The 21,483-nt window shown below is 31.8% G+C and overlaps 1 protein-coding gene across 3 annotated transcripts in view; it reads left to right on the forward strand.

The window, feature by feature from the left end:
- Nucleotides 1–13,300, forward strand: part of LOC133182374 (ankyrin repeat and death domain-containing protein 1A-like) — a 33,305-nt gene extending 20,005 nt beyond the window's left edge. For all 3 annotated transcript variants that reach the window (XM_061317199.1, XM_061317200.1, XM_061317201.1), the window contains exons 7-16: nt 3,524–3,622; nt 4,250–4,348; nt 4,995–5,093; nt 7,386–7,484; nt 7,950–8,048; nt 8,747–8,845; nt 8,946–9,041; nt 9,650–9,848; nt 12,849–12,977; nt 13,163–13,300. In XM_061317199.1, coding sequence (XP_061173183.1) covers nt 3,524–3,622; nt 4,250–4,348; nt 4,995–5,093; nt 7,386–7,484; nt 7,950–8,048; nt 8,747–8,845; nt 8,946–9,041; nt 9,650–9,848; nt 12,849–12,977; nt 13,163–13,233 — 1,089 coding nt within the window. In that variant the 3' untranslated portion in view covers nt 13,234–13,300. The remainder of the gene's footprint in view (nt 1–3,523; nt 3,623–4,249; nt 4,349–4,994; nt 5,094–7,385; nt 7,485–7,949; nt 8,049–8,746; nt 8,846–8,945; nt 9,042–9,649; nt 9,849–12,848; nt 12,978–13,162) is intronic.
- The last annotated feature ends 8,183 nt before the right edge of the window (nt 13,301–21,483 follow it).

Below are 21,483 nucleotides of genomic sequence, written 5' to 3' on the forward strand. Positions count from 1 at the left end.
TTCTAATACCTGCTAATTAAATAAAAAAAAAATAAATGAATAAACAATTGGTATGAAATGCCTATACACTCTGTAGCTTATAAGTGGGGCATTCTATATTTATAAACAAAACTATAGTGTTGCCTTACTAACCTGCCTACCCCTCAATTTAATGTACGGAACCTAAGGTCTTTAATCAGTGGTGAACACGATCTAATAGGGACACTGTTGTAGAAGGAAAAAAATGTCGCAAACACTCTGCCCTGTGGCAAAGTACTGAATAATTAATCGAAACGACGACAAGGGATTATCGTATATACCATGCCAGTGAAAAATCATAGAACAAGAATAGAATTGTCAAGCATTATCGACTTCTTAATCACAGAAAAGTGGGTCCATGATGCTGCAGTGTTGATTATTTTTATCTAAAATGTTCTCACATGTATTATCATGGATTAAACTGTCATATATAGCCATTGCTCTACGGAGGTAGACAATTATTATTGTTCATTAGCTTTAAATTCGCCAATTACCTTCTAGTCAACCCTGACTTTACAAGGCCGTGAATTTCTCTTCAGAGATCCATTTTCAGTGTACTTTTACTGGTTTAAATGAAACCTTGACCTCGTCTTTCTAAATGAAAATTATAGTTTTTATATAAATCCCCCTGACGTAGAAAAATAAGACGATTCTTTTATTGTTTAGCGGTTGAAAAAGCTATTTTTTCTTAACATTGTTCAAATGATAGTAAACTAGATATCCTTACGTGGTAGTTTTGATTTCTGTTAATATTTGTTAGAAAACATTTAGCTGAAGCTTTCATTAAAGCTAAAATTTTAATTTTAATTTTAATATACATGTATTCCGTTATTTTGGATATATTTGACTTTTTAAATCGAGGTGAAAATATGGTTGACGAGTGAGAGGAAATGTATCGGGAAAAAATTAAACGATTCATTTATTGTTAGATGAAAAATAAATGTATATTTTATGGATTACGAATTATTCATGCTATATTTCGTAATATATACATTTGTGGTATCTCTCTATTATATAAACATATAGAGAGAAAATATCTTCATACCTCTATGAAGTTTTTCGAAGGTCATAGGTCATTACGTGCCTAATCACACAGCGCAGTAATATCTACATAAAAAGACTTACTCTGCTTAGCAATATAGCATGTTTTTCATGCATAAAAATGTACAAAATACCCCACAGGTGCTCGAGGACAGGACCCCCCCCCCCCCCCATATAGACCCCGGGCCTGTTCGACTTTTTTCTCATGAATTATGTATGGATGACTCATTTGTGATATAATCTCTATATAATCAATTCGGAAAATTGACTTAAACAAACATTTTATAAAAATTACTACCCTACCCTATATATATAAATTAACAAGGTTGCCAACTTCGTCTGCAAACCGAGAGGCACTGCCGAGGAATTTTTGTTGAATTGCCTCATAAATCTACACATAGCCCTAAAATCAAAAACTCATGTCATAGGTTAAAAGTTTAGACACTTCAACAGTCGTTTCGGCCAATTTTCCACAAGGATGTTAGCGTTTTTAAACTGATCAAAGCTTATTCAACGGAAGTGATGAGGATACGACTTTCTACCCAAATACACAGTTCTGCAGAAAGTCTGAAACACTGTTTTGAAAAATTTGGTTGAGATACACTCTAAAAATATATTTCAAATGTATTGGAAGCATAGAGTTCTAAACCACTAATGTAAATGAAATGTTTCTAATTATTATTCAACTACCTGATTTGCAGGTTTCGTTTTGACAGTTATGCCCCTTTTAAAAATGCAATTTATTTAAATACCTTCTTTTCTCTAGATATTTCGCATAAAATCTAGAAAATGTTAGAAAAAAATATTTATTTGATTAAAAATTCGTACAAAAAAACAAGAATGTGTCCAGTGTTTATACCTTGCACTCATATTTGGTTATATGGAAGAAATGGGTAATAGTCCTCTCCTCATTACTTCCGTTGAATAAGCTTTTACGAAGTTGGCAACCTTGTTGATATATATATATAGAGAGAGTGGGGTAGATTTTATAAAATGTTTGTTTGGGGGGTCTATATCGGGGGAGGGGGGGGGGTCCTGTCCTCAAGCACCTGTGAAATACCCAAGTAAAATAATAATCATTTTATTTACAATGTAAACGAGTAATTAATACAGTTCTTGATCGATTTTACATAGAGAATAGAAAACTACGTGTTATAAATTTCATGTCTGAGCTGCATAGTCTCAACGTTTACCCTTATTTTTCTTGTAGACCTCTGAATGCTTTTTTTTTTCATTAAACTTTACTCACAATAAATTTGAAAATCTGTTGGAAAATATCAATGTAATGCAATCACGCCACAAACAGCTGACAAACACTGCACTTCGGAAGTTCGGTAGGCACACTCCATCATCGAGATCGTTGTCTTAACAATGTAAGCTGTCGCCTGTGTCTCCGTATCAACATCATAATAAATATGCATTATTGAAATCGTAGATTTTATGTTTCTGATCAAATTTTAAACTTGATTCCAAATTAACTGGTCCGGACAAGTGTCTCCATCCATCCCTTTCCGACCGAAATTCCTCCAACTTTTTATTATCAAACATCGGACGTGTTTCTTGTGGGGTTTTTTTAACATCGAACATGGGTTCTCACGAATACAAAAATTCTCAGACACCAATATGCTCACTATAATTGATCACAAGTAGCCTTTTACAGAATATTCCCTTCAAAACAGAATCCTTTGCCAGATGAATTTGAAGCGTAACCGCTTTTCAAGCCAATTTACACCTTGCGTAATTTGTCAAAATCTACGACGAACAGTTAGTGCAATATTTATATTCGATTATATTCGATTGTCCGTCTCAAATGTATATATAAGTAATAAATAACAAGTATAAAAGCTTCACTGGGAAATGAAGTGGGTCGGTACGTGATCAGGATTTGATCACGTGACCGACCCACTTCATTTCCCAGAGAAGTTTTTAAACTTGTTATTTATTTCTTAAATGTTTTAAGGCTTCAGCAAAAATGGCATCGATGCAATAGCATTTCGATAGTAAAGATAGTTTGTACTTGTACCAGTGTTAAAAAAGTAGAATCATTTTGGTTATCGTTACTAATTCGTTATGAATATTAATAACAGATCTAAAATCGGAAATACCCGATCCGTTTAATTAAGTGACGAAAACATGATGTCACTTACAAAGTCATGTTAACTGAGGATGCAAACGAAAATTTGTGACAGGAAATTGCGTCCATGTTCGTAATTTTTCGCTATGCCTAAGCCACCATGTTGGTATGCACCGCAAATGATTATTGGGAGTTTAGAATTTATTACACGTGGCCTGATAAAAATTTCTTTTAACAATATGCAGATTTCAACCTACATTTACTTATTTTTAATTAAAATCTGTTTTTTAAAGACTGGATGGGCTCCCCTTCATCTGGCAGCGAAATCTTTTAAGAATATGCAGATTTCAACCTAAATTTACTTATTTAATTAAAGTCTGTTTTTTAAAGACTGGGCGGACTCCCCTTCATCTGGCAGCAGAAGCAGGTCATATAGAAGCGGTGATGCGACTGATCGACATGCGCTGTGATGCAAACAGAAGGGATAAGGTTGTTTTTCATTGTTTAAAAATTTGATCTTAAGAGTTAATAAAAATCCATTTTATAATGTTTTACTAATTACGTTTTACATCTGCTTTTCAAATGATTCCAACGTTTTCGGGGAAATATATTTATATATTTACATTTGCAAATGTTTTCTTTTATATAACACTATTAAAAGCAACGCGTATCTATATCCGTATAAACACAGATTCCTCGCGTCATAAACGTTCGACGTAATTTCTCAGTGACGTCATAAAGGATCGACGCGCAATCAATAGATCAAACTCGTGCCGTTGAGTTTGAAAAAATAAAACATTTCACGCGTTAAAGTTATAATCAGGCTAATATATAATATGAAGAAGTCACAAATGTAAATATAAGTAATAAGGTATCATTTTAAAACATCTATCGGGATATAAATACGGGTTGGTACGAGATCAAATTTACCATAAAGCCCTTCGGGCTTTATGGAATTTGATCTCGTGACCAACCCGTATTTATATCCCGATAGATGTTTAAAAATGATACCTTATTTCTTAAGTAATATCCACCAAAGATCTTTTTTATTTCTATGCCCACTGCTGTATTTGCAATGGATGCTTTCAAATTATTTGTTTACAACGTTTATTACAGGAGGGTAAAACATCATTGCATTTAGCCGCAGAAGCTGGAAAGAGTGACGTCATCAAAAAATTACTTACCCTTGGGGTGGAAGTCAGTGATAGAGATGTGGTATAGATGTTTATCCTCAATTTCAGCAAACCAAAATATTAATTTTACTACTGCAATATTATATAAACCAAAAATTAAGACCTAACAGTAAATCTTTTATGTACTTGTATGAGAACTACAATATATCTTTTATTAATTTTACTTTTCACAAAAGAAATGGATCGGACAAGAAGCCTTAACTATGTTTGGTTTTTTTTTTCTATAACTGGACATGAGAGTTTCAAAGAATCCTTACACTATTGATTCTTATAAATTTTTTATATAGTTTTGTACTTAATACATTCTGAAATGAAAGGCCATGACCATTTTCAGAACAGAATCACTCAAATGTAGCTGTTTTATTCTTCTTTTTTAATGAAAATGTTCCAGAATTTGATAAAAGCTTAGAATCATAAAATGACTGCCAAACATCAGCTAGAAATGGGGAATTTTTGGATTTTTAGATCATATTTAGTCTAGGTACTAATTTTATTGAGGACAAGTTTAGAGGAAAGGGATAAATAAATTGTGATGTTTTTGCTTACCTATGATCTTATTCCAATTGGGGAAATAACTATATATATCATAGCAAAATGAATCAACAAGAGAGAATAACGACAGATTCTTGGTATACTGAATTTTTCATTTACTTACCTCTCATTTTTAGGAAGGTAGAACAGCCATGCATATCGCAGCAGAAGAAGGCCATTTAAACGTCATAGAGGTCCTCTTTGATTTTGATGCAAAAGCTGATGCAGAAACAATAGTATGTTTTTTTATTTATCCTGTTTAGCATTAAAAGTTTGACTTAACTAATACAAATGAAAAAACATTTTCTGCAATAAAATAGTGGTAGTAGCTGCTACGTCTACGTACATGCGTAATTTTTCAAATGAGCTTAAACATATACTACTGGTGTGTTATACTTTGCCAATGAACATTCTTCCATATTGAGTTTGTCTTTAAAATAACAGAGGACGTGTATACATGCACTCAATGCACGTGGTCAAAGACTTAATAAATTCAGAGGAATATCACAAATCTCGATCACACAACATTGATTTTACGGTTTCATAGTTTCAAAATTAATGTTTCACTAATTGTTGTTGTACTGTGTTTTTCATTCGTTTTTTATGGAAGCTGTCTCGCTGTTTTAAGGGCTTTGGTAAGGTATGAATGCCATTATTATCTTTCCGTAGTGTCCTGTGTATTCTCCGAAACTGAGTCTGTCATATCCACTGCCCTCTGATTTTGGTAGCTTTCTTCAGTTGTTGATTGATTAGTAAAGTTCTTGTATTGCAGTGCCACTTTAACAACCACTTGTGTTAATCCAAGGCACTTGGAACCCTTTTAAACAAAATTTTTTAAAACAAATAAAAATTTAAGTACGTAAAGACAAGGGATAGGAACTTAATCATTTTTATATGATAAAAATCCTATGGTGTGTGGTTTTTGAAATTTTCGTGACTCACAGCGGACACAATCGTTTGTATGAATAAAGGATATTAATGTAATGGGAAAATAATTATCATCGGATTCAGAATTTATTTCAGACACTTCTTCTGGCGAAAACTGATATTAAACTGTGAAATTTATGGCTAAAAGGGATATAGCACAGCATTCATACCAAACATTAATGTGATGCTCTGTTTTTACTAATTGAAGACTTTAGATAGAAGTGAAGTGCGGAGTGGGGAATGGGATTTAATACAAAATAGAGGGAAAATGTATGATTGGCTGATGTTGGGCGTGGAGAATGGGATCATTTACCGAGGGATATTGTAAAAGTAAAAGGAACAAATTTATTGCAATGTCCTTTTTGACAGATTTTATTTTATCAAATAAATTTTGCAATATGACTTCCACAAGCATGCTACTGTTGAAAATAATGGGTTTCTCTTGGAAAATTTCAACGAGATTTGAGAAATCACATCAAATTTCAAAAATTTTTCTCAATGATGGTACGTAATAATAATTTTCAATCTTGAGAGAGCTGATTAAGTTTCAATCTTTAATTTCACCATTCGGTTATACAATTCTGCAAGAAAGATAACAAATATTACATGTTTCTATATCAAAAATATATCTGTACAGTAGGATGTTATGTTTGCTTTTCTCCCCAGAAAATATCTTGAAGTATATATATATTTATTACATTTTCAACAGTGAAATACTGTAATTCATTTATTGAATGAAACTGATACTCTGACACAGTGTGAAAGGATATCAAAAGGGTATTCTCAGTGTGAGAATATCAGAAATGCGACAAAACTCGAGATTTTCCATCCCATCACGAATAGCGTTTAAAAAAAACTCCGGCCTGTTATAAGATAGTAAATGAACCATCCTGACAGAGAGTAAAACTGCTAAAGTTTCTCCATATATGTTTTTAAAAGTCCATGTTTATAACGTTTTTCAATCTTGCAATCGCTTAGCTATGACGTCTTAACCGCTCAACTATGGCGTCACAGCCTATGACACCCTGTTACGAAGACAGAATCAAAGGGAAAATCAAAGAAAATGTAATAAACAGAAAATTCAATGTTTTGTAGATGAATGTGGAATTTATTTCACTCATGAGACAAGATTTTTGGACTTCGCGCTCGTGAAAATATCAAAAAATTCTATCCCACTTGTGAAATAAAGTCCATTCATCTACAAAACATTGAATATCCTAGAGAGAGAGAGAGAGAGAGAGAGAGAGAGAGAGGCTATTTTAAAGACTATTTTAAAACGCACTCTATCCAACAAAGAATTGATTCTTTTCTTGAATACTACAAGATTTGTTTTTAAAAGACTTCAGTCTTATTCAGACTTATGCATGATCTTAATTTGAATAAAACCAAGTTAATATGTGTGTGGCTTTAATCCTCAATATGTATCTTAAAACTTGAGAGTCGGCTCACGAATTTTCAAGTTGCAGAAAACGAAATGTGCAATAAATTATTTCAATTATTTTAAAATGATCACTTTTTCAGTTCATTTTACCATAATTCTGCGTATTTAATTTCCAACCCATGCTACCTTGTTAATTACAATAACAATTTTATTTTGACAGAAAGAGATGAGCCCTCTTCATTTTGCTGCCTTGAGGGGACACACGGAAATCGTGAGCTCACTGATAGACCACGGTGCCCAGTTAGACGTGGTTAACTTTGTATGTTATCTTAAACAACTTCCTTTTCTAATTCAAAAAAGTTCGATTTTATTTGATACTGTCTTTCTAGTATCTACTCGTTTGATTCTTTTCTTAAAGGGTACATGTAAAGATTTATCCATAACCTACATGCCTTTAGTTTCAAATATTTACGCAGGCTTAGTATTTTTTTTTTTTTTTTTTTTTTTTTTTTTTTTTTTTGTAATTCCACCCTATTAATTACCTTAATGGTTATTTAGACTTGTTAACGTATATTACCTATATTTTTACCACAAAACACGATCATTTGTTTTACATAACAAAAGTACAAAATCTACCCTGGTTGAATTATTAAAGACAATTTATGCTACTCACGTTTGAATATCCGGAAAGGGAAAGTCATTTTTGTGGGAATTTATGACATTAATAAATTGTCCATCTGTTAACATGAATCCAAAGTGCTGTAAATTATCCTATTCCTTTCAGCAAGGAAATACACCCCTACATCTAGCCGCCCAGAATAATCAACCAGACGTAACGAAAATTCTTATCAAGAATATGTGCCAAGTCAACATTCAAAACTACGTGAGTACAGAATCGTAATACTACTCGCTTGATCTGTTTAATCAAAACCATTGGCTATTGAATATATATACATGAATAATAATAAAACATCAAAATCAAATGGAATAAATTTTACATATTAGAAGCAATAATAGGGAAAAAATCTTTAAAAACGCAACACTTCATGGTATCAATCATGCTTTTACCTACCAAAAGTTCCCGGAGCTCACAATAATATTATAGTTTAATTGTACATCAACGTGTATTCATACATGTAAACTTATAGCTAAAAGGATTAAATAAACGAAGCTAAAAGGATCGATTTTAGCATAGTTAATTGGATCGATTCAGTAGCGCTAAAAGGATCTATTTACCCGTAGTTGTATGAAACCTGCACTTTTGCTCGTCCCTGTGTGCACATTAAATCATGTTTTCAAATGTAAAACAGAGTAAGATATATTTATGAAAAAGCAACTGTTGTGAGATCCATTTTTATTATAAGCAACATTGTAATTAAAAAAAATAAACTTCTATTAAATTGTTTATATATATATATATATATATATATATATATATATATATATATATATATATATATATATATATATATATATATATAATTTTCATGATGTCTTGATAACTTAATTCAAACTGTTTGATGTGTAAAGCTGAACATCACCTAACACCCATTTATAAACGTTTCTCCTGAAATTACACAGAGACAAATGACAGCTCTTCATATAGCCGTCGAGTCTGGTTTTCAAGATATTGTGGAAATTTTACTCGATGCCAACGCTAGTCTCGACTTGAGAGAAAAGGTAATGTGCTTTTCATTAACTACTTTTAATTCGTTGATTAGTTCATTTATTAGATGACAAACACAGAATTATAATAATAGGCTAGCTGTCAAATTTACAGTTGGGAAAGACGCCGCTACAACTTGCTGCCAGGGGGAGCTTTGTTGCAATTGTTGATATGATTATCAAAGCTGAGAGGTACTATGAAGTTTCAAGGGTAAGCCATTACTTTAGAAATCTAAACGAATTCATTTATATGTATTATAAACAGTCTATGTTTGCATCTTTATATATGCGGATTTCGTTCTTTCAAAATAAATCTTAAACCGTCCTCTATGAAGGCAGGGTTATCTTACGGATTGACATTGGGTCACAGGTTATATCATTATAGGCTGAGTCTAATAACAAGAAAATATTTACTTTTTTTTCTAGTGTCAGTTGCGTGAAAGATTTATCCTAAAACGCTTTAACCTTTCCTAGTTTTTTGGAATATTGACCAGATCAAAGCTTTTAAATCAAACCAATTTAATTGTTATAAAATATTTTTGGTTCTACACAGACTTTAGGTCAACAAGTATTGTTTTTTTTAACACACTTCAAAAATATTGCTTCTAATGCCACATTCAACCTTTATTTTCAACATTAGAAGTTTGTTAAAAGTTGAACAAATTTATTTTTTGTAAACCTTAATCTTACCTGGACGCAAGTACTTTGAAGATGCATTTACAAATGTGTAATAATTAGAGACGACTTGAGATTCATCAAGTGTGACAATTCCCATGAAGGTCCATACCTTTATGTAACAACTGTTTTGTTTTAATCAAGGACTACCTAGACAAGGAATTAGATGACCTTGACCCACATTTATATCTACGACAGCCTCGCCATCCTTCCGCAGGTCAAATGAAAGATATTCTTTGGAAGCTCGCCACTAAACAGCTGAAGTCTGGGGACTGGAAAAAGCTTGCTCTATACTGGAAATTCACAGCAGAACACATCAGGTCCATAGAACATCAGTATACGGGTATATATGCGTTTTAAATGTATGTTTAAAATATTTTCAATTCAATATTTTGTCTTCATTAAAGAAAAATAATAATTATCTGGAAATAACAAAATAAATATTGTAATGAGTAGAATCCATAATGTACTATGGTATTTATGTATACATTCATAACTTGAATTTAAAAAGAAATGAAAATGTTTGCTTTGGTCGTGGATGACTTCTAAACACTTCACATTAAATTTACTCTGCTGATTGAGAGGAATCTTAAAGTTCTATGAGTCTAAGAAACAGATGTACTAAATTATATTCATATGTTAAATTATATGCTTTTGTATTCATCTCTTATTTGAATCAAGAAAGTTTAAATTAATTCCACGAGAGTGCATTGCTTTTGAAATATTTTTCTCACATTTCATTTCTATATAATCAGTAACCTGAGAACTTAATATTAGGACAAAAAATAGTATTGTGCAGTAATCAATTCCACATTATTTACTGTAAGCAGGATTCTAAATGTGTGGTAAAACTGTTGTCACAATTCTATACTTTTCCTACCACAGTTGCAGAAGACGAAACTCTAATTCATTTGATTTATATCAAATTTGCAGCATTTCGTTCAACATACGCAAAATTAACCGAGAAAGAGTAGGGAATATTGGATTGACATCCATAAATTAGTGTGCTAAAATTTAAAATGAAAAGAGAGCGTGAAGGATTTCTCACAACACTACCTTTAAGTTACCACTAATGATAAAATTCCATAAATGATATTTAGTTTAGTGGATTAGTTTACACCCATCAATGATATAATTGACCAAATGTGTCATTTTTATTGTAAGTGGACGAATTTGTACATATTTGTTTTTTAGAAAAAAATAATTCATTCTTAAAAAATGATATATAAAATGATAGTGGTAACTATTAATGGGTACTTAATACCCTCTTGAACAAAGTCGATTTTGTGTAAATAAATGATACATGTGCATGAAAAATGGTAGCCATTTTTAGCTCACCTGAGCAGCAGGCTCAAATGAGTTTTTCTTATCAAAACTTTTCCGTTGTCTATCGTCCTCCTTGTTGGCGTCGTCCTTGTTAACTTTTTACAATTTCATCTTCTTCTGCAGAACCACTTGGCCAATTTCAACCAAACTTGGCACAGAGTATCCTAGGGAAGGGAATTCAGTTTGTTCAACTGAATACCCACTCCTTTTCCAAGGGGAGATATTTAAGTAAAAGTAAATACTACGTGGGGTCATTTAAAAATATTCTCCTCAAGAACCATGCACTGAGTCAAAAAAGATGAAACTTGTATGAAAGCTTTCTGATATGGTATTTATTCAAGTTTGTTCAAATCATGACCCTCGGGGGTAAGGTGGAGCCACTATGGGCGATCCAAGTTTTACATGGATGTTCCTTCGTCTCAATAATATTAAAGGCATTATATCAGTCATTCTTAAATGGAAGCATATACACGTAGTATATACATGTATACAGTTTGTTCAAATGATGACCCCCGGGTAGGGCAGCAATGGGTAAGGCAAAATTTTACATAAGAAAACGTACAGAAACATAGGACAACTCTTTTTCTCAAGAACAACAAAACCATGTTTATTCTTATTCACATGGATTCATCCACATGTAGTGTATATTCAAGTTTGTTCAAATTATGACTCCTTGGGGTAGTTTGGGATGACAATAGGGATCAAAGTTTTACTGAAGAATTCATAGAAAAAGTCTTTAAAAATCCTCTTCTCAAAAAAGGAAAGCCATGAATTGTCATATTGTTATAGAAAACATCCTCAGGTAGTCTAGATTCAAGTTTGTTCGAATCATAACCCTCTGGGGAAGAATGGGGCTTCCATGGGTGATCTACGTTTTACATAGGAATATGTAGGAAAAGGAATCTGCTGATGAAAAACAAGAATGGCTATAGTTACTCATATGAGCATTGTGGCCCATGCATCTCTTGTCAAACTTTGCACAATTAACTTAAAAAGACGATGGAAAGAATTGAAAAGAAGGATAAAAAACACTACAAAAACATTACGCATTTCAATGGCATTAAAATGGAGTAGTGGTTTTTCTTCCTTGTAGAATGAAAAGTTTTGATAAGAAGGAGATAAATCAAAGTACTTAGAAGTACAGAGAGCCGGGATCATTTTGAGAGCATTTTACATTAGTAATAAAAGCTATAAAAAGTTCAGAAACTGGAAATATGCATATCACAAATAGGATGTAAAGCTGAAAAAGTTTTTTTTTTGGAAAAGAAACTGAAAAAAAATGTCAAAAAAGTAACAAAAAAAAATTCATAGTGAACAAACATTGTAAACAAAATGTCAAATGTATATAGTATTGTGGCCTTATACCTTGGTTCAAATTAAACAGCGTCCCGACATTTCCACAAGTATACAACATTTGCAATCACATATCGGAAAGGTCCGATGGCGATGACATGTCGCAGAAACGGACCTGATGAAACCTCTCTTATCATTTTAAACAATTATCAGGCAAATGAAGAGCTTGGAAGAGAATAAATTACATTAATGATTATTGTTTAGAAAAATTCCTGGTTTACTTCGTATAATTTACTGTTTTTGTTTCTCAACATCTGTTTAGAGTAAATACTATATTCTTACACATAAATGTTATTTTGCTCTATGTTCAATGAACCTAGCTAAAAATAAAGGTATAGAAATATACGTCATTTTCACTAAAAAAAACAACAAAACAAACAAAACAAACAAACAAACAATCTGAATTTTTGGTTGGGAAAATGGCCACTCTTAACTCAATTAAAAAGTTAGAACTGTTTGGGTTCATTTCAATGTACATTTTTGGATCAATCGTTTTCAAGAAAATTATTCCCAATTCTTATCAGCTTGGATCTGAATTATGAATGAAACGTTATATTTGTGACGATAAATCGTTAGACATATTGATTCCTTTTCACGTGAAACAATTATTTTGGTTTGAAAATGTTCTCCAAAGCATGTAATTGAAGGACACTCTATTATTAAGGAACACACAGCTACAAGGAACATGGGTTTCGTTTGTTAATGATATGGCTGCACGGAGTGAGAAAAGACGAAAACATCATGAGGCTTTTATTTGAAGCTCTATCTGCAATTGACAGGAGGAGCTTAGCAGGTGACTGTCTGATTTATTTTATTTTTTTTAATTCAAAACTAGACTATTTCTTTGTGATGAAAAGATATAATTATTTAATCGTTTAATTGCAAAATAGAAACTAGGTATTGTTTAAATTGAGTTTAGTTTTAATTGTAAAATGTAATAGTATTTCTTTCTTACATATATATATATATTTTTTTCAGAGCAAATTAGGCGGAGAGCAGATTTGAGGAGAGAAAAATTTTGTATGAATGTACTTTGTTCTATTGTATGACTTAGGTTTGCCAATACATGAAAAACCTGGTCAATCAATTCAATTGTAAACTACATTGGTGCTATGAAATAACACAATTTCTTTTGTTTTTATTTCCTTTAAAAGGACATTGTTTTGTAATTCTTGAGTGATTTTAAAGGATGTGTTCATCATGCAATACAATTTTTTACTGGAATAAAAAGTTTTACATAGTTAGTGGTATCTAAATTCTTTTTGTATATACTAGGTAATGCTACAGTCTGATTATATATATATATATATATATATATATATATATATATATATATATATATATATATATATATATATATGGTATCTCTCTAAGTTCAAGTTCATTTATTCACTCAAAACCATGTAAATATATGGTACATGAGGACAATGAAAAATATTTACAGCATATAAATTCAGGTCAGAGGTACAAGTATATGATATACATATTCAGAAAATGAAAGTGAAAGAGGACAAAAAAAGAAGAAAAAAAAGATATATACATATAATAGATATAATAATGGTATAAATGAGGAAAAAAATCATGGAGGACAGACTAAATCATTTATTTTTAATATTTAAGTACAGAGTTTTTCTTCGTCTTAGCATCTTGTTTTGTCATCAATTGAGAAAATTTAAGTATATTTGGTCAAGTAAAGTAGTATTCACTAATATACTTTTTCCTAATGTTTGACAATGCAGTGCATTCAAGTATAAAATGGAATTCATCAGCAACGTGTTTGGTTTTACAAAGTGTACATAATCTTTCATTTAATGGTATAATACCTGCCCATCTTCCCAGCTCAACTGGTAGAGGGTGATTAGAAGTACGGAATTTTACAAATTTTTTTCTAAACATTATTGGAAAAATAATTAAATACTTTTCACATTCAAAATTTATTTTAAAAAGTTTATACACAACACCCTTGGATGAACTATTAATGTCAGCATGCCATTTTTGTACAAATTGATCCTGTAATCGTTGCAACCCAATCTTGATTAAGACTATTACAAAACTGTCCATTCCAAATATAAGTTAGTCCGCAAGAATCGAAAATACGATGCACACAATCAATCCATGGATTCTTACCAATTTCAGATTGTGAATTAGAGATTAAATATTTATATAAAATACATGAAGTTTTGTTTCCGGGGCTGTTAATTAATTTACACCAGTAAGAAACTATCCTGGAATAAACCAGGACAGATAATGGAAAGCGTCCTGTTTCACCATAAACCAAAAAATTCGGAGTACTACTTTTCAAGTAAAGTATATGTTTCAAAAATTTTAAATGAACACGTTCAATAAAGTCTAGGTTTTCAAAACCCACGATTTCACAACCATAGAGTAACACTGGTACAACCATTTTATCGAACAATTCAAATTGACATGTTACAGGGAGGTTGAATTTTCTATTTTTTCTGATTACACCATACATTGCTTTTTTGGGCTTTGTCACACAGATGTTTCTTGGCTTTTAAAAAGGAACCAGATCTTGAAAAAATAAAACCAAGATATTTAATCTTTTAAAAAGGAACCAGATCATGAAAAAATAATACCAAGATATTTAAACTCTTTAACATTTTCTAGACTCTTGTTATTGTAGTAAAATTCTCTTTTGAATAAAGGACCTTTTGAAAAAATTAATATTTTTGTCTTGTCAATATTAACTTGCAATTTCCACTCCCTACAATAGCATTCAAATTCATTCAAAGCATTCTGTAGATCATCAGGAGTTTCTGCTAAAATGACAGTATCATCAGCATATAAAAGTATAAGTTTCAAGTAGGCCTAAATACATAATTCATTTTCTATTGAAGAAGTAAGGCTTTGTATGGTATCTCTCTGTTATATAAACATGCAGCTGAGAGCCCAAAAAATCATACCTATGAGAAGTTTTCCAAAGGTCATAAGTCATTACGTGACCCAATTAAATGGCGCAATAATATGTAAAAAGGTATACAGTTATTTAATCCAGAAATCCAGTCCTTTGGCGATTTTACATAGAGAATAAACAGCTGCATGTTGTGAAGTTATTTTCAGCTGCATAGTCTCAATGTAAGCAGTCGTCAGTGTCTCTGTGTCAAATCCTAATGAATATGCCTGACTTGAATAGTAGATATATTTTTGATTTGATTTCAAGATTAACTGGCCCGGCCTGTGATGACGCCATTTTCCGACCGAAATTCCTCCAACTTATCAAACATCAGCCGTGTTTCTTGTGCCTTTTCAACATCGAATATCAGTTTCAAGGAAACAACAAATCTCTGACAACAATTTCTCACTATTATTGATCACAAGTAGCCTTTCTCAGAATATTTGCTTCAAAACAAAAACCTCTGCGAGGTGAATTCAAAGCGTAATCGCTTATCAAGCCGTTTTGACAAGATCCACCCCTACTAATGTTATTGTGATTTAAATTCAAGACACGTGGTGTAGGTTGACCCATTCAAAGGTTATACGGTAGAACCGGTTTTATAAATAAATTTGGTAGTAAACAGGAAATTGCTGTAGCCTGTTTCTTTTAAAAACATGCATTATGAAAAATGTGTTTCCAGACCTTTCTGAAAGATTTTCATGATATTAAACAGAAAAGAGTGGGTAGGTTAAAAATCACACTCTACTTAATCTTCGCTTTTCTGATAATTTACGGCGAAAATTGGAGCTTAGTAGTGACAATTTTTCCAAAATTGCCCGATATGCTGGTAAAACAATGTGCAATATGTCTTCTACAATGACAAACCTTTGTTTTCCTTATATGGCTATTGTTATTAATGCGCACAGAGGATCTTACCACGAACAGTTGATCAATCGTTGAATGAATAACAATGTTTACTGTACAACTACATGTTTATATTTTACTTCGAACACGTGGTTCAGGTCTATCAGTGGACTGCAAAAAAAAAACATTTTGAAACTATAAAAGATCTCACGAGTGTTTATAATTTTTTGTTTAGTTGTTTTTAACTAGAAAATGTATATAATAAAGCGTAGGCTGTGCCACGTTAAGGACGCTAGCGCTTCAAGGGTAAGGAAAACGAGCGACACCCCTTAGGCATTTAAATGGACAACATTTTTTTTTAAATTACAATACCCTTGATCACATGTGTTTTTGGCCAGGTAACCCACCTGACAATTGTCTTCACCGATAGTACAGCAAAGGGATACAGACGCAGCCTAACAGATGGCTTTTTGTATTGCTTGTCATCTACAAAATGCATGGGGATTTGATTTTTTTTTTCAAGCGTAAAATACCTGTAGTATCCTTAGTAACCCACAATGCAATTCAATTCATTTAGTTAAACTGTCAGTTACTTCATTTGCTAATCTGACGCCAAAATTATAGTCCCAGTTCCCATGCAAGTATGTTTGTCCAAAAACGAATAACTGCAATTAAAAAATAATGTCATAAAGAATACTTATTGAAGTCTGAATGAATTCAAGAGAAATTGAAGTACATTTCTACAATTATTTGGTGAAAACTAAAACGCAACATAACTTTTCTGTTTACCCTGTCTCCACGTGCTAGTCACTTCCTAGCAACATTTCCGTGAATAATTTAAGTTATTTCGCTGTAGTCTCGCTAAATCTCGTCAGAGCTACTGCCAGAGCTACTTTGAACTCCTCTGGTTTTATAATTTGCAGAACATCGAAAAATAAAAGGTCCAGAACACATTAGTAGGGGTGAGATCTACGAGGGACAGTCACTGCAAATTTGTATACGATTGTCCGTCTCCAACATATATATGTATATAAAAAATAAATAACATGTTTAAAAAAAATCAAATCTACAGAGAGGGCATTTGAGTTTCGTAGGATTTGATCACGTGACCGACCCACTTCATTTCCCAGTGAAGTTTTTAAACTTATGTATTTCTTAAATATACTATAGAAATGCATCTACGTTCAAAGAACAGTGAGATAATACATCGTTAATTAATACAAGTTCGAATGCTTGACAATGTACTCTTAACAATATATATTAATGGCGATATGAATTATTTATTCTGATATTTGAGTGATTTAGTTGGTTCGTCGACACCAGACATTATATATTATTTAACTGGAGCCAGCAAGAATTGTGCTAACTACAGAAATTATACACATTTAAAAAGGTTCTACAGTAGATATGAAATGATGATTTATACAAGCAAATCCATCGTTTAACTAATTTAAACTGCCTATAGTTCGTTATATGTAGGGTAAATTTTCTTTGTTTTCAAATTATAAGACAGTAACATTTGTACTCTTCTAAACGAATTATTGATAACATTTCCGATACTTACGTTTTCAATATATTAACCTGAATTGTATGTGTAATTTATAAAACCTTGCCGGGTTACAACTTAGTTATTTTATTAAAAATTATTCAAAAACAATATAATTGTCAAGCTTCTATGTTCAATTATTCAGTGTATGTATTTTTTTAGTCCTTAATCATTAAGTTAATGGTAAAATTAATACGAAGAGCTAAAACACGGATATAGAAGTTAAATCTGTAAGAAAACTTAAGGTAAATAAACATGCAGGAAAAAGAAAACATTTTTGAAATACTGAAAGCAAGTAAACTTCTGTTTTTTATATTATATTTTGTAACTTTTTTTATTTTATTTATTTATTTTGCCTTTTTATCGAGAATATTTGCGTCTATTAAATATGATTTTCTCTCTCTCTCTCTTTTTCTCATGAAATCTAAATCGCTATCATTTGCAGCACTACCAACAATTACTTATAACTTTGACCAAAACAAAAACCATTTTATTGTTAATATTCATATCTGTTTAAATTAAATAAAGTTGGTAGAAGTACATAAAATACCTCAATTTTTCTGTATCATTCCCAGCTATCCGATTGGCTAAAACTAGATCACATTATCAAGTATAAAACATCATTCAGACTTGCTGTTTTTATTTAAAGTTTCTAAAAAAAAGTTTGATGCACAATATTAAACATGCTTCGGATGCTGGATCTGACCTACATTTTCCGGATGAGTGACCAGGTTAAAGTTTACTGAGCGGATTCATTCTAAAGTAATAATAAGTCCTATGTTGAATAAACTTGATTGGATGATTAAATCTTGGGATGCACATTACAGCCTTGCTTCAGATGGTGGATTTGACACACATTTTCCGGATGAGCGACCAGGTTAAATTTCTTATTGTTTTTGAGCAGGTTCATTCTAAACCAACTATGAGTCCTATGCCGACCAACCCTGCATTGGAGATACATTTATTGATGCACACTACCGGATTTGCTTCAGGTGCTAGATTTTACATTTTTGGATGAGTGATCAGGTTAAAATTTTGGAGCAGTCTCATTCCCGTGTAACGTCAAGCCCTATCTGGACCAAGATTGCACGGATTTTACATTTAGGGATGCACACTTGCTCTGGATGCTGCATTTGACCTACAATTTTTGGATAAATGACCAGGTTAAAGGTTTTGCAATAGGTTCATTCCAGTGTAAATTCAAGCCCTACCCTGACCAAATTTTGAAGGATGATGCATCTAGGGATGCACACTACCAGACCTACTTTGGAGCTGGATTTGACCTGTATTTCTGAATTAGTGCCGAAGTTAAAGGTTTTGGAGCATGTTCATTCCAGTTTAATTTAAAGTCCTTCATAGAGCAAATTTGCATTGATGATACATCTAAGAGATTCACGCTACCAGACTTGGATTTGAAGCACGCTTCCGGATGATTATCAGGTTAAAGCTTTTTGAGCAGGTCCATTTCCAAGTGACTATAAGGCCTAAACGAAACATGTATGGATGTTGCATAAAGAAATGCACTGATAGGCTTGCTTTGGATGCTAGATCTGACCTGCATTTTCTGGATGAGTGACCAGTTATAGTTTTTCCATTCCCAAGTAACTACAAGTCCTTCCTGGACCAACATTGCATAAATGTTGCATCTAAGGATGCGCACTACTAGATTATTAGTTTAGTCTGGGACTTTGCCTGAATTAAGATAATATTCGTTGAGGTGAGCTCTGTAATATTTTATTACCTATATTTAAAATTGGAAATAATCTCCTATAAAATAAAAATAGTAATGACATCACAATAGTTAATATAGACTGGATATTTCTAAAAACAGATTCTTCAGCCTCTATTTGTAATTATGTCGTCATAATGAGTATGAAGAATGAGTATGAAGTAGCGAAGTAAATTAAAAAAATGTAGTCTTTTTATGCGGTATAATTCCAGAAAAATCTAGCCAAAACAAAGCATATCGACCTCATACTTTGTGCTTGGTCGAAATGCTTTTTCTAAGGTCTATATGTAGGGATTGGCCTTATCAAAAACCTATATTTGTGTAGTATTATCGATCCACTTGTTATATAGATGAAAGAGTCAAGAAACAGTTGACTTGGAACACTTTTTTTCAATTTTTGGTGTTAAAAGAAAGAATCTTTCAGGGCACCAATATGGTTTTCATAAGAAAAAAATGCAAAAATATTCAGCGGATGTAAAAATATATACTTTAAAAATATGCAGACTACTTCATACATGTATATTGTAAAATTGAAGCATGTGCTATGGTGAAAATGCTAAGAACGAGGTTACAAAAGAGTTCCGGAGACTTAACATACTTGTACATAGAAAAACTGTGTTCAGGTAAAATTCTTTTAGTATATTTTTTTCCAGGAGCAAAACAAATTTCAATAGCAATTTCATTTACCATTGGCTGTTGATTCAAGTTTACTGAATAAAGGCTCTCATTCTAAGGTAGCACAACAAATTGGTATTCCCTGAAGACAAGTCTAAAAATACTGCATTATATAATGTACATAATGATAAATTTCCTTTGTGTGAGGCAATTCTTGGAGCTTTTTTCATATTAATTAGTTCGTCAGTAACTCTCAGTCTTCAGTGAGTGATGTGACCAATGGGCCTTTTGTTGAACCACTCCCAGTGAGTGGTTCAGATCAGAATTTTTAATTCACCTGTCAAGTAAATATAATTGCCTTCAACCCGAAATTTACGTTGACTTGCTGAGATAACTATGATCATGTCTTGACAAAAAAATCATGCTGATCAAAATTACTTTTAAGACCTTGAATATAGGGCTTTCTTGTATAACAGCTACTCCATTTAAGTACATGTATACTTAGCCAGATAAAGGACGTATTTCTCAATTAAAGTCGCCTTGACATTTTCCAGAATCCTTATAATATTTTTTTTTAAATTGTGACATTTAATTCTTGTACAACTTTTAAAATATTAATCATATAATGTTAAGCTTTCATGATTAAGACATTTATCAGCTGTGTAAGACAACAAGGAAATTTCCATCGACTTTTTCAAAACAAATAAAAAATAAGCAAAAACTTGAATTAGAAACCCATTATTTATTTTCAAACATTTAATTTTCCCAGTAAACGTCAATTTAATTCTACATTGTGTTATGAATATTTCATTACATGAGAGAGCTTCGGGGGAAATGTAGCATCGGTTGAAACTACCTTATTGTTCCGATAAAGAGATCAAATTGATGTTTCCGGTGTTCTTTTCATATTGCGAGTCAATTTGAATTGATATTGTATTTTAATCTTATAAAAAATATAATGATTGAAGTTTGAAAGTGCATGTAAATAAATGCCGCATATTCTTAAAAACACATGTTTCATGATCCAAAAGAATAAGCTACTTCAATTAGATTTCTTTCCATTTTGTAAATTTGGTGTAACTTGCAAAAAAGGGTGGCATTTAATGCAGACATTTTATAACACAATATTTCAATTAATGAATTATGGACATAGGATACTATACAAGGTTTTTGAAATTTGTAAATCAGTTTGTACATTGATTTATTTCATGTATTTATGATTGATTTAAATTGATGTGCGATCACATTATAAGAAATCCAATGTATTCATAGAAAAAAATATACTCCTGATCAGGGTACTTTAGATATTTTTTGGTATTAATTCTAATGAAATGTGAAAATAACGGACAGTGATCATGCTTAAAAGTCCAACTAAATAATAAAAATTGTGACCAAAGTAAATCAGACCTCTGAAAATATTAGAAAATGGATCAGCTGAATTCCCTTTCGACCGGTCACACCCTTCTTACAGTCCTTGCTATGATTGGGTAAATGCATAAATCTAGATCCGTAGAAAAATCAGAATGAAAATTATGACCTAACGATTTATATGAAAGACGTCATTTAACTTTTTATCTATTGATATAGAATAGAATGTCCGAAATATGGACTTAAAACGAAATTGCTGATATCCTTTTATCAACTTTTTT

Source organism: Saccostrea echinata, unplaced genomic scaffold (genome assembly GCF_033153115.1).
Source record: "Saccostrea echinata isolate AGI-Se365-2 ecotype Australia unplaced genomic scaffold, CSIRO_AGI_Sech_v1 ptg000009l, whole genome shotgun sequence".
In the NCBI taxonomy this organism is placed as follows: domain Eukaryota; kingdom Metazoa; phylum Mollusca; class Bivalvia; order Ostreida; family Ostreidae; genus Saccostrea; species Saccostrea echinata.